Source organism: Aedes albopictus, chromosome 1, assembly GCF_035046485.1.
Source record: "Aedes albopictus strain Foshan chromosome 1, AalbF5, whole genome shotgun sequence".
Lineage (NCBI taxonomy): Eukaryota > Metazoa > Arthropoda > Insecta > Diptera > Culicidae > Aedes > Aedes albopictus.
The window spans coordinates 323,786,349-323,801,018 of record NC_085136.1 but is presented as its reverse complement, the minus strand read 5'-3'; the positions used below and the strand labels follow the sequence as shown (position 1 = coordinate 323,801,018).

Below are 14,670 nucleotides of genomic sequence, written 5' to 3'. Positions count from 1 at the left end.
CCTAATATGAACGAGCTGATTATCTTCTACGGCCAAACGAATTGTCGCTACGGCTTGTTCGGCTTTTTCGGTCAAATTTGCAGGAGCAGGGTTCGGCTGCGGTTTATTGACGACTTTCACAATCTTCCATGGTAGGAATCGGAAGCAATTTGGACGAAAATTTCTGGAGAAATGCTGAAAATCCGCAAATAATAATTGAAGAAATTCTAGGAAGAATCCCTGACGGAAACACAAGAGGCATTTTCAAAGAAATTCCGAGAAAATGCCTAAAGGAATCCCGTGAGAAATCAACGAAATAATCCCTTGGGGAGAATCTCGCAAGGCAACATCCATTTATTACGTAACGCTGAAATCGACATTTCTTCAAGAAGTACTGTCAAATAAATAGGACGCTGGGTGTCAGTAATATAACTAGAACTTTAGACGGATATGGTATATAAGGATCCAAATCCTGATCTTGTGCAAATATGAGCATGATTGGAAATGCATAGGGTATTGGTTCCCTTATTAAGCATGTGGCTCCCATTTTCATCCCACGAAAAACAAAGGATTGAAGCGCTGTTTATTTTGTTTCTTATTTTTGTATTTTTTGTTAGAAGTGAGCACCCATGAAAACAAAAAGAACGGAGTCAATCGGTGCCGTAATCGCTTGTTTTCGAATAGGATGAAAATGGGAGCATGAGATTACTGATGGCACACATACCCTACGTTTTGCATTTATGGTGTTGAGAGTTTTACCTACGTTTTTGGTTAAATACGATAATGCATAAATTACCACTTACCTATCATGCCGGATGAACTCGACATCATGGCCCGCATGACATGTCTTGATGCAGTTCACGCAGATCGCGTTCCGATCGGTTGTGTTGCACGTGTGACACCGGTAGAAGTCGTGCATAGGAAACGACGTGTACGAGCTGATCTTATACAGACACTGCCCACCGGAGACGGCCTTCTCCACCTCGTCCTGATTATTGAAGATCTTGTTGCCCCGCGTTATGGGCTGGACGCCACTCGCCAGGCACAGCCCGCCGAATTTGTTGTTGAAGATCTGGTTGAACTCCAGCGTGGCCGTGGCATTGTTGGTAATCTCAACGCCCGCCGCCAGCCCATCGAATATTCGGTTGCGCTTCAGAATCGGATGGCTCTGCGTTGATATCAGCACCCCGGCTTGAGTATTTCGGAAAATATCGTTCTCCTCTAGAACCCCCTTGCCACCGTTGAAGATGCAGATGCCACCATCACGACCATCGTAGATTTTGTTCCGCTTCAACGTCGGATTCGAATCAGTCTTAATCCACACTCCCGCCATCGCATTGTCGAAAATCTCATTCTGCTCCAAAAGCCCCAGCCCGCCATTGTACACTAACACTCCTCCGTTTTGACCTCCCCAAATCTTGTTTCCTCGAATCACCGGATTGCTGCCTGTTCGGATTTGTACTCCCGAATACAGATGATTAAATATGTCGTTGTCCTCCAGCTTGCCGTGGCCATTGTCGTAAAAGTACACCCCGACCTGTTTGCCCGAATGAATCCGATTCCGCCTCAGAACCGGCGTACTTCCGGTCGTAATCCACACTCCGGCCAGCGTGTTCGCGTAAACCTCGTTCTCCTCGATCAATCCCTGGCCCTTCTCGTGCACATAGATGCCCCCGTGCTGCCCGTGGTGGATCTTGTTGTGCCGTACGATCGGATCGCTCGTCGTTCGAATTTGAATGCCGGCCAGCGCATTGCCGTAGATGTTGTTATGCTCGATCAGTCCTCGACCTTCGCCGAATATGTACACCCCACCCTGATGACCGTTGTAGATTTCGTTCTTCCGTATCGTTGGATTACTGTTGGACGTGATCCAAACACCTGCGGGTGAAACGAGTTTAAAATGTGTGTTTGTTTGGATGATTTTTCAAGATAGTAGTTACCCGCAAAGTTATTGGAATGGATCTTATTCTCTATAAACTGGCCCAGTCCGTTCTCGTGGACGTAAATCCCTCCGGTTTGACCATGATGGATCTCGCACTTGACAACAGTGGGATTGGCTCCCGCCTTCACCTCGAAGCCCGCTATTCGATTGTTGTGGATGTCATTCTTTTCAAAATACCCCTGCGAAATTCAGAAAGAGAAGAAATTGTTAATTAGATTCTCCCCAACGACCCCAAATGCATCGATACCTACCATCCCGTTATCGAAGGTGAAAATTCCGACATCCCGTCCGTGGTGGATGTGGTTTTCACGCATGATTGGACTAGCATAGTTCTTTACCCAAATGCCGGCCAGGGCGTTCCGGCTAATCTCGTTATGTTCGTAGGTCCCCTGGGCGTAATCCGTCACGTACAAGCCAACATTTTCGCAATCGCTAATGTCGCAGTACTTGATCAGCGGGTTGGCGCCCACACCACTGACGCAGACCGCGGCACCAACTGTTGAAAATGAAAATATGGAATATTTAGAAAATAATATGCTTTTCTTTCGGAAATGTGCTATGTGACGGACAGTTTAAAGTAAGCGACCCTAGCATAAATCAATTCTGGTATCTAGTATATATACAGGGGATAGACAAAATGATCGGGACAGGCAAAATGTTCACTTTCCAAAAAATGTTCAACTAGCTGTAACTTTTCGAAAAGTGCATCAAATATTCTCAAATTTTTACTGTAAGTTCTTCAACTAGTTGTGTATCAGTGGACAAAATTTGGAAAAGATCGAACAATTCTTCACAAAGTTATAAAGATTTTTGGAAAAGATAAAATTATCCGATAGCCAACTTTGAGCTGTTATGGCTCCGGATTCAATGAGCCGATTGCAATGAAATTTTGACCATTTATGACTTATATAATAAATTCTGGAAAACATTTGACTTAACTTGAAATTTTTAACAAGCGAAAAAAATATAGCGATTTAATTTTTTTTACGATTTTTTAGAAAATTGGTCTATTTTTAATATGTATCCCATTACTTTTTCAATTTATTGGCGGCTATGTTGTTACTTTCCTTCAAAACGCATTTATATATAAGTCAATTAGAGAGAAACTAAATGAACTATAATTTGCATCTTGAATTTTGTAACGATGTTGAAGTTTGGATAAATTTAGTGTTTTATTAGAAAAATAATCTAATCGTTATAATTTTCTTCCGTGTTAAGAATATTAAGTTAAGTCAATGGTTTTTCATAGCTCATTATATAAGTCTTAAATGGTCAAAATTTCATTGCACTCGGTTCATTGAATCCGGAGATATAACAGCTCAAAGTTGGCTATCGGATAATTTTACCTTTTTCAAAAATCTTTATTACTTCGTGAAGAATTGTCCGATCTTTTCCAAATTTTGTCCACTGATACACAACTAGTTGAAGAACTTACAGTAAAAATTTGAGAATATTTGATGCACTTTTCGAAAAGTTACAGCAAATTGAACATTTTTTGAAAAGTGAAAATTTTGCCTGTCCCGATCATTTTGTCTATCCCCTGTAGATATTAGCCTGGTACACGGTTTATATGGGAAAATACAAAATATGGAAAAACTCAAGTTCCTGTATATGTTTTGAGTTCCACTTTGGTCCCATATCAACTGTGCAAAATTTCAGATCAATTGGAAAAACTATATTTTGGCGCCCACCATTCTTAGTTTTTCATACGATTTACTATGGGGAAATTTTACTCCTGCAAAGAAAAATCACTTAGAGCCACCTCTAGATCCCTAAAAATAAGTCGACGAATGATTTCTGTAGAATACTTTACTAGGAATCAGACCTCCGAAGACATTAAATCGATGCGACGTTCGTGGAAAAAGTTATTAGGCCTCACCCGATCGATAAAATAACGAGATTTTATTATTTATTGTTTTTCCTTACATGTTAAACAGCGTTTGCATGCCCTTCGGTTTTAAGTCAATAACTTTTTCCACATGCCTCAGATCGCTTTGCGGTCTTCGGAGGGTTGGTTCCCCCTAGAATTTTCAACAGAAATCATTCATTGATATACTTTTAGGGGTTAAGGGGCAACCTGTGGCGATTTTTCTTTGAAAAAGTGATTTTCCCCATAGTAAATCGTATGAAAACTTAAAATGGCTGGCGCTAAAATATAGTTTCTCCGATCGATCTGAAATTTTGCACAGTTGATATGGGACCAAAATGGAACTCAAAAAGTGTACAGGAGTAAAACGTCTTTTTGTATCCCACGCTAATAGATATCTTTTAAAATAACTAATATAGTCCTTAAACTTTCATGAGATCCATTAAGCCGACGCTTTCACATTTTCGCCGTGGTTTCTGATGTCACTAACAGTGAAATTATTTGTGTACATAAACACAGAACAACACAATCGCTAAAACTAAACATTGCTTTGGGTCGCTTATCCTCGCACCCTTGCCCAACCCACTCGTACTTACCCACTGATGTGCTCCGGATGATGCAGTGGTCGATCGTCGGACTGCAGTTCTCGCTTACCTCCAAGCAGTAGTGCTTGTGGTGCGGCACCGTCGACGTCACGTCCGGCGAAAACTTCAACGTCATATGGCCCACGTAGGCGTGCTTAGCACCCTCGACGAACATCACAGTCGATTCCGATTCCCGCTCCAGAATGATCGATTCGGCTACGTTGCCGGGCGCTGCGCCAATTAGTGCCACATCGGAATCGATTACCAGAAATTCTCCCCGGTACGTTCCGTGGTGCAGGAAGATCAACGATCCATTGTTCTCTGGGGGACAGTTTTCATCTCCACAAACGGCAGCTGCTCCGCCACCAGCAGAACCAGATCCGGAATTGTTACTAGAGCTACTATTGGTACCATTATTACTAGTGCTAGAGTTGCTATTACTATTATTGCTTCCGCCCACCACGCCGGCAGGATTGTTGTTCGCCGAGTTCTTCTCATCTGCGTAGTCCAGGGCTGCCTGAACCGTGTTAAAGTACGCTATACTTCGACCTTGGTACCTCCGATCCTGGTAACCCTGCCGTACGTGAATTCCTCTGTACAACTGCCGAAAGCTTTCCTTCCAGGGATTGGCATAGTCGGAATCTTCCGACTTGACAAAGATAAATTTGCACGGTTCCGGATTGAACAGCGGAAGATCGTACTCGTATACACTTTGGTAGAGCCGTTTCCACAGTTCCGTATCGTTGGCGATTGTCTGGAAGCGCTTGCATACTAGCGAAACCCGACAGAGGTCCTGCTCGAGTAGGTAGGAGAATATGGTCAACAGAACTTCGTCCGGCATTTCATACTGCAGGTAGTGGGCGGCCGATTGCATACAATTAGCCGTCGTTACAGTGGCACTGTTGGAAGTAACGGTGGAATTTCCCAACACGCTGCCAACGCAACTTCCGGAGTTGCCCGTAGCCATGGCGGTCGTTTCTGTGCTGGTAGAATAAGTACGTCTAGGTCGCTTCCGCGCCGGAAGCATAAAGGCAGTGTTGCCATCGTAAGCTAAAGATTGATACTGATGCGATTGTAAAAGACTATGACTACTGTTACTGCTAGTGCTTGAGCTTCCGCCGGAACTGCCGGACGGCCCCGCTCCACTGGAACCCCCAGAACTGCCGGACCCGGCAAGCCAGCTGCCTGAGTCGTGAGCCGCCAGGGGGGACTTCTTTCTTAGATCATAGGGCGAGTTTGAGTTTTGTTTGACCTCGGACAGGGCAACCGAGGAGATGGCATTCGAGGAAACTGACGGTACCGACGAGGACGACGACGCTACCGCCAGGGAAGATGACGAGGACGCTACTGTTCCGGTTAGCAGCGCCGAGGAAGATACGGAAGAGCATCCTGGTGACGAAGACGAACCGGAGGACGACGACGAGGCCGACCCGGAAGGTGCTGCTGTGCTTGTACTTGTGCTGATTGGTACATTCGGATTGTTTAGATTGTTGACGTTGCCGCCACTGGAGGAGTTACTGCTGTTGCTGCCGGTGCCGCTGCTGCTGGAGGAGTTGGATGAGGCGGGATTCCCGGATGATCCGGAACCGGGCGCGGCGGCCAGGGTGGGACCGTTGTTTTGTTGACCGGTAGGTGCTGCACCCACATTCGGGGCCGGAATGTTTTGACATGGTGGCTCGCAGAGTGCTGGAAGGAAGATATTAGTGAGATGAGAATTAACAATCTTGCGATTAGGAAATCGAACGATAACGGTTTAGAAGAATGCAAGGAATAATCATAAGCACGGTTTGCATTGAATGTTTTTTAAGTGCGCAGAAGACACCGACACGATTCGATGCAAAACCTCAGTTTTAGGGTAGGGCGGGGCAAGATGAGCACCCTAAGGATCACGTTAAGTTTATTGAAAGTTAACACAATTTTTCAAAGTACCTCTCAGTAGTTCTTTTCTATATCTTGTTTTCTATCACCCATAAACATGGGAGGGTTAAAAATTCACAATAAGGATGATTTATTTGACTAAACAAAAAAGATGTTTTATGGTCAGTTCGAACATGCTACGGGGCAAGACGAGCACCCCTACGGGGCAAGAAGAGCACTTCATTAAAATCCCAATATTTTAACAATAAATTGGTCATACACTGATTGATATCCACTTATCCGCGAGCGGTAATGGCGGCGGCGGGCATATCCAACCGGTTCGGATTTTGACGTTTCATGGGGGAAAGTCAAAACAGTTTCGTTCTCCTCCTCACCCCTTCACCCACCGTTTGGTGGCGCCAACCGTTTGCGATCCCCAAGAAACGTCTAAATTCGAATCGGTTAATTGTGCCCGCCGCCGCCATTACCGCTCGCGGATAAGTGGATAGTGAACCTTGTGTATAGCTATGCACACCAAAAATCGATTGACGGTTTCAGCAAAATTTTGCTGAATTTTGCCGAGCTGAAGGTTTCAGTAAACATTTTGCTGAATTTAGCAAAATTTTGCTGATTTGTTCAGTAAACTCTGCTGATCACCAGCAACGTTTTGCTGAAATTCAGCACGATCTCGCACATATTCATTTAACTGCAATGGGAGATTTTTCTTTTCTTTTTATTAACGAGTATTCGAAATATTAAAGATTATACAATTTATGTTAAGATGTCGCTAAATATATGTATAATTTCTGAAAGGTAGACGGGCTTGGTGGTCTAGTGGCTACCGCTTCTGATTTATGTGCAGAAGGTCCTGGATTCAATCCCTGGCCCTTCCCTTTCCTCCTACTTTGTATCTTTCTATATATTGCGACATTTGCACCCATTTAGACTCGGCCGAAATTCATTATCATCACAGTCGACAGGGGCGTCGGGTGCACAACAGGTAAACAAAATAAGTTTGATTAGTGTGAAATGCGGCTAGAAAATGATGATTCAGTGGATTCTCAAATTATCACAGTAGTCTAAACATTAGCGAGAAACCCAATACTTACTCTCTTCTCTCTACATATACAACTCATGTATATTCACATGTTCACAGCCATCGCCGTTTCCCTTCCTTCCAAACTTTCACAGCACAGTGTCTCAATCCTATTAGAAAACGCCTACAAGTTATGCAATCAAGCGAACTGTGCCACACATCTTCAAAATAATAAACACACACAATTCTATCATCTTACCATCCACACACCAAGGTGTGAACCTTCTGTCAACCGAGTCCCACCAACACTCCGACATCCGCATGAGTTTGTGCTGGCGCAGAGGTATATTCGGTCAGATGTGGATACAAACGATTGCAATCATCACTTCTTTACCCTTCCCCACATTGACCTGCAACCTGACGTGGCAGACGCCATTGTCGCCTAAAAATAGAAGAACACCAACGCTCACACACTGAAGATTCCTGCTAGTCCCCGGCAGATATCTCATTGGTTCCTTGTGTGAGTGTAGCTGATCTGGCGATACTGGAGTAGCATCTACGGGCGGTCAATCAAGCTCAAGGTCAAGCTCAATTTCTAAATTTTCAAAAAAGTTTTTTTGTCTAGTCTAATCTTTTTTTTATCTGTATTAACGAGATTTTTAGCCCTAGGCTAGTTCATCTCGGGACCCACGCTTTACTTCGCTTCCGAAGGAAGAACTCACATTTTGCGAGTTTGTCGGGAGTGGGATTCGATCCCAGGTCCTCGGCGTGATAGTCAAGTGTTCTAACCATCACACCAGGTCCGCTCCCTGAAAAGTCTAATCTATCTAGCCTAGTAGTATACACATACATTTTTTTTCTCTGTTCGGAACATAAACCACTGCGACCAATATTTGATCTATTGTAGTATATCCCGTGTCATTTGTATAGTGCATGTCGTATTACTTTATCACCATTGAGAAGTTATAAAGTATTCGGTTTTATTACAGTAGTCATTTTCAACTTAATCGCAAGGGAGGATTCTAATTGATAGGTTCCGCTTTGAACACGCTCCTTTTTCAGTCAAAATCGGATCCCCTAACGATAAAGTCAAGAAATGATACCGATATTGACCATGCATCGGAACCCTAGTCCTTACTGTTTCAAACTAGTGAACACCGAATAAAAGATTAGGAATACTAATCCATTTGTCCCTGTTTCAAGGTCTATCTCGGCCACACCTAAAACCGAGACCTATCACTTTCAACAAGGTGTAAAATGTAATAAGGACCAAAGTGTTTCCTTTGATTACTAAGTTATGCTGTTCCATTAGTTGGAAGCAGTTAGGACTAGGGTTCGGTTTGGTAGATCTTTCACCGCAACGCAACCCAAAAAGGGGATCTACCCACGCTAAGGGCTCCGTTAAAGATCGAGCATATTTTAAACCCCCTCAACCATTCATCCCTCAGCACGGGTCGCCTGACACCTTGGATTGGGGTTACCTGTTTGGTGGACTCTTACCACCGGAACAGGTGGTCCGTAGTGCTATTCTAAGCCGGCAGCTACACGGGCTATACACATACATAGCTATCTCTTGGTCAGGGAAGAATTCTGGAAAATGATAGAAGAGACAACTTCTCCTGTTTGACGTTTGTTCACTACTGCCATCTACTCGGTGGGTTTGTGAAACAGCGTAACTAGCATAGGGCGATTATGTTTTCGTGACAATGATTTTAATTGCATTTTGTTCCAAATGATACGTCTGGTTGTGCTTATATGAAAAACAAAAATTTCAAAAAATGGCAAGTTTTATCTCCTCAATCGGTTATAACTGTTTTCACAGACGTTGCGGTTAATACCAAAGGGATTAATTATTGAACGCTTACAGCGCCTCCTAGCGTCAAAATTATAAACGCATCCTATCTGGAAAATATCAAAACGTCCTTGCTTGAGCGTAAAATGTTAGGCATCACTGCAAACTGGATACCAAATCCTTATTTTTTCTCACTGATCTCGTGTACTCAGAAGTATCACCCGACCGACAGTCTCATCTTTCCCATATTGACAATCATGCAAAATGTGTTGTTTTCGTGCATATCCATTCATCACAATTTCCGTGCGTCTCTCTGCGTTCCTTCATTCCCCCTTTGACTCGGGCGTTGTTCCATTTCGACGCAATCCCAAAACCAACCATCAAAACTGGATTTTTATTTTTGTTTTTCCACATTGACCCACACACATACACACACACCCGGAGACTCACAAACGTACCGGTGAACATGACAGATATAATGCCAGCTAGTAGTCATTGTATGTATGTAGCATGTAGAATGTCTTGTTTTGCAGCTAGCATTTTGGTTATTCGATTTTTCACCCCGCTTTACTCGTTACTTGGTAGGTATACCTATTTTTCTTTCCCGTGGTTCCTTTTGCCTGCTACACGGGTTCTCTATCCTTTGCCTGTTGTGTCAAAAGACGCAAAACGGTAGTCGGTAACAAAGACTAATGAGCACAAAATTGACCAAATTGCATAAAAACTATACGAATTATGTATAACAACAACCTCGTATGTACTTAAGGACAAACGACTTTAAATCCCAATTCAATCAAAGTTTTAATTGCTTAAATCTCAAGAAGCAGTCTTCTATCAATAGCGTAATTTTTATATTGTTCTTGCTCAGTAAGCCTAAAATAAGATGATCCGGTGGAGGACTGGTTAAGTATTTTGTGAGATTGGTGCGCTCAAACCTTCAGTAGGTGCGAAAGTCTGCCATTGTGGCGGTTATCTTGAAATCTAACGAGCTTGTCCTTAACCCTTAGGGGTCTGATTTGTTCCAAGTGTTATTATAGAGTTTTGCTAACTTATATCTATAGTTTTGGTGGAAGATATATGTTTTTCGGATGTGGAAGATATATGTCCAAACGATCCTTGAGTTAATATCATAAAGTCTACGGGTGTAATATGTAGTAACTTATTACATAATCCAAAACTGCAATATGTAACCTACACTGCCTATGATCGCATAACAGTCCCATATGAATAGGAAACCCAGCAAATATGGGACTGATATGCGATCATGGGCAGTACAATATGCAATTAATCTTATGAAAGCTCTGCAGATATTTGAATATCAGATGTGGTGTTCTAGGTCATCCAAACTATTGCTAAGTTTCGAATATGGGATCTACAGCGGCTAGAGTTTACGTTTTGGTGGCCTAGAGTTTTATTACACCACCAACAAGGCTCATTGGAGCTCCTACGATATTAACAGAGAGCTTGAGATACTTTCGAGATATTCAAAACTGTCCGAACTGTTCAGCAATTCAGAGCAGGGAATCTACAGTCGTAGAAGCTTTTTAGGGCCAAGCTACTTTATATCAGCCATAAGGACTGTATCTACGGGAAACTTTACAGAAATTGTTTGCAGAATTTTCAGAAATGCAGGAACTTCATGATGCTTTTATTGAGTTCAGAACTATAAGGCATATTAACAGAATAAAATCATAAAATTCTGCTAGATGTATGTATTGCATTCACTTATGTTTACTGAGTTTATTGGGATATGGACACTCATGAGAATATTTAAGATATTTTAGTTCTTCAAAGAAATCAGGACATTTACTACGATCAGCTTAGACTAGAAATATCAAATAGAACAAGGCATAGAACAAAACAAACAACTTCTATTTCCGATATATAAAATTTCATTGTGTGTATTATTGATTATGTACTTTGCAGTCCGTAAAGGCAATAACGTCCGATAAATACGAGTGTAGACCTAACGTTTAAATGATTCGTACTATTGCAAGTGGGTCAATGATAATAGTTGAATATGTGACGTTACAGTTCAGTAACAAATATTGAAAACGACGTATAATCAATGGTGTAGCATTGATTATACGTCGTTTTCAAAATTTGTTACTGAGTTCATAGCGAAAATTACAAATGTAGCGGCTACAGATGTTAGGGACCAAACTCCAGGACAGTTTGGACGACGCTGAGTGTTCCAAAAGTATATAACAATTCATATCAATCTCCAGGTACGCTAGTTTTGGTTGGTTATGCAACGTTAAGCGGATAGAATCACTGCTACGAATGTAGATCTGAAGTTTTGCTCATCAGAGTTGTGTAAAGGTTCGTACAATCCCAAGGGGGTCGTAGATAATAGTTCGATACAAAAACGTTGGATCAGCTGGTGGTGTAATCAGTAGATTACAAGGATTTGCTGTTGCTAGACATCCTATGTGCTCGTTTGGATCCAGTGACGAGAAGAGCATGGGAAGAGTTTTCGTTGACCCAGAACACGATAAAGGACCTGGCCGAATTTCTGCAGTGTAAAGTTAAGGTTCTGACATCCATCCATTACTATGAGGTCATCTGATGCCAAGCCGGAAATCGCTCAAGAAACAAGAAGTCGTTGTGCAGTGTGCTGCAGAGATCGCCTCCTATTCCAATGCCCTACATTTCAGCGGATTGGTATTCCGGATCGTGACGAGATGTTACGAATTCACGGACTCTGTCGAAATTGCTTTAAGCGCGGCCATAGAGCGATAGCGTCACGTGTGCTGGAATTGTAAGGGATCATACTCTACTATTGTGAATTTAACACTAAATTGGTGTCGGAAGTAACTTTATTGACTTCCGCTGCCTTTCATATGCGTTAAACTTGACATCGGAGGTAGTGTGCTGAATCATCAGATTTACCATAAAACGCACTACTTCCGACGTTATGTTTGACGCATAGTAAAGCCAGCGAAAGTCAATGAAGTTACTTCCGATACCAATTTGGTGCTAAATTTACAATATGCTTCCGATCCCCAGAGTAATTAGCAATGGATCGTCCTTCGTACGAACTTCTGCAGTGGGCAATAGCATTGAATCACTAAATACCTAAGGGAACACCTGACCTGGTATCATCGGACGTTTCCAGATATAAGGGACAATCCCTACGATTTGTAGATTTGTCAAGTAGAACAAACATTCCTCAGGAATCAGCTAGCCTGATTCCATTGAATAACATCGTTCATGGAGAAGCCATGTGATAATCGCTGCATAACATGCAATATAAGGAGTTGTACTTTTACTGGATTCCAACCGAACACAAAGTCAAATCTACATGTCAAGAAGCTGACAGCAACGCAGGCTACAACGTATGATCGATATCCAAGATGGTATGGTTAATCCAGCAAAATAGGAGCTGAATGTTCAGGGAGCGCGAAGAATAATGAAGGTAGAAACAACCAAGCGAACAGCAGTGTAAGGACCACCTGAATTGTCAGAGAAACAATGAACATGCCCATAAAACCGAAGTCAGCGAGGAAGGACCAAATAACAGATATAACAGAACGGCGGCATCTGAAGATTCTAAACCAAAAACAAAAACATTTTACTTATGGAGATTTTGTGTACAGCAATGCTTCTGCTCTTTCGCTAAACAAACTAACAGTTGCATTAAACGCTTGTATCAGGTACGTTTTCAATCTTAACAGATTCTCACATGTTTCACATTTACAGAACATTTTTATCGGGTGCCAGTTACACAATTTTACAAGTATAGGGTATGCGTACATATCTATAAAATCATTAAAACTCGATCGCCTTTATATCTATACAGTAAACTTCAGTTCTTGAGGAACACAAGAACGTTGAATCTCTCAATACCTCAGCATTCGTCGTCGTACTACGGTCAGTCTCTGTTTGTGAGAGGCATTTCTAACTGGAATTATCTGTCTCCCCTCCTTAAGTCATCTACTTCTATCTCTTCAGATAGGGTCTACTCAGTGAAATTGAACGCATGCAGTAAAAAGGTCAAACAAAGGTCAATTCAGGAACTTTAACTAGATGTAAGAAATGTAGTAGATAATTAATGACAATGCTAAATTCACCGCAGTGTAACATTAAAAGAAGGATTATCCTTAAGTTACATGAATTGAAATATAAATAAAAAAAAAAAAAAACATGACGATTTCATCAACGGTTGCCAATCCAGCAAGCACGAGTGTATTTCTTTTACATTTTTTCAGAAATCGCAGCTATTTTAAAGCGGGCAAGTATGTTCGAATGTTGAATCGCATTTGTGAATCCCTGCGTGAACTACATACGAATGCATTCGAAGAACGTCGGTAGTTCCAGTAGACGAACAGTGCATATTACCTACATCGACATAGGGGTCAGACGCATCCATTAAACCCAATATTCAATAGAAGCCAATCCAGAAATTCTATATTTGTAATTAGTTTGTAATAAATGTTGTTTTGTTAAATGCAGTCTTAGTGTCATGTACTGAATAAGGTGTTATTGTGTATAATCGATGTTCTGATTGTGAATAGGCCTTTTCAGTTGACAGGTTCGTGTATGCCACTGTTTACAACTGCCGAACAAAGGCGCAAACGCTGAACTGTCATTTTCAAAGAGGAACTGTCAAAGACCCGAAAAATCAGCTGACTTAAGACGTCAAATGAAAAGGTCCATTATTCCTGAGGAAACCTCGAGACTCTTCAAGAATTTGCCCGTTGATCATTGAGATTGAGAGTTGACATATCCACCTCCACTCACCCCAAAGAATTACATCAAAATACAGCCCACTCAAAGAATGTAAGGCTCAGACCAGCAACCAAACAATATCTATTAGTCTTCAAGCAGTAACCGGTAACCACAATTATGTAATGTGACTATATAGTTGTTATGATTACGAGTATAGATCCGAGGTTTAAAACTCCAAGCTAGTTTGGATGACCTGCATTATCCTGATAATGTCAATGGGCGGCTTCCGAGTGTCCAAGAGTTTCATGGATTATACCAGATTAAGCAATGTTACAATTAGTTACTGAAACGAACAAAAATATTCCTGTGATATGAATGATTGAGTTTCAAAACAGTTTGGAACACCAAGAACATCACAGGATGATGATGATATTGTAGCAAGGCAACTGCCTGTATAGCACCGGAAGAATCTGAAAAACGAATTGATCAAGATTGTGTTGCCATTAGGGGGCAGTCATTTTCTTGTATGAAGGGCCAAAAACGGTTGTGCGGACCCGCAACCAGTGACACTTGCACGAAACTCGCGTCAGGGAAAAAGAATCTCCTTCCAGAAAAACTGCAAAATCATGCCCTCGAACAGTGTTTTCAGGAGTCCCTGCTCATGGGAACCTGCACTTACTTGGTTACGACCACATCTCATGGATAACTCGCTTCCATTGACACTCCAAGAGAGTTTCATGAGGGTTTTGTTAGTTCAAAATTTTTACAACGAGTTCGCTGTAACAAATTTGACCTCCATCGCTTTCAACACAATTCTCCATCGGATTGTAAAATGACAGGTTGTCTGCAGTATGGAGCTTGCTTAGAATTTTGCGTGCAAGACATTATTTTATGTAAAATCTAATCAAATAAAATGGAAATTTAAACGTTCTTATATTTACG

General features: G+C 41.8%; 2 protein-coding genes across 3 annotated transcripts in view; both read right to left on the bottom strand.

Moving 5' to 3' along the window:
- Positions 1–14,670, bottom strand: part of LOC109415927 (cyclin G) — a gene marked incomplete in the record, with an annotated part of 220,614 nt that overhangs the window by 109,199 nt on the left and 96,745 nt on the right.
- LOC109411503 (F-box only protein 11) overlaps positions 1–14,670 on the bottom strand; it is a 53,843-nt gene that overhangs the window by 11,327 nt on the left and 27,846 nt on the right. For both annotated transcript variants that reach the window (XM_062847245.1, XM_062847246.1), the window contains exons 3-6: positions 4,385–6,058; positions 2,173–2,417; positions 1,920–2,100; positions 783–1,857 (exon numbers count right to left, since the gene is read on the bottom strand). In XM_062847245.1, coding sequence (XP_062703229.1) covers positions 783–1,857; positions 1,920–2,100; positions 2,173–2,417; positions 4,385–6,058 — 3,175 coding nt within the window. The remainder of the gene's footprint in view (positions 1–782; positions 1,858–1,919; positions 2,101–2,172; positions 2,418–4,384; positions 6,059–14,670) is intronic.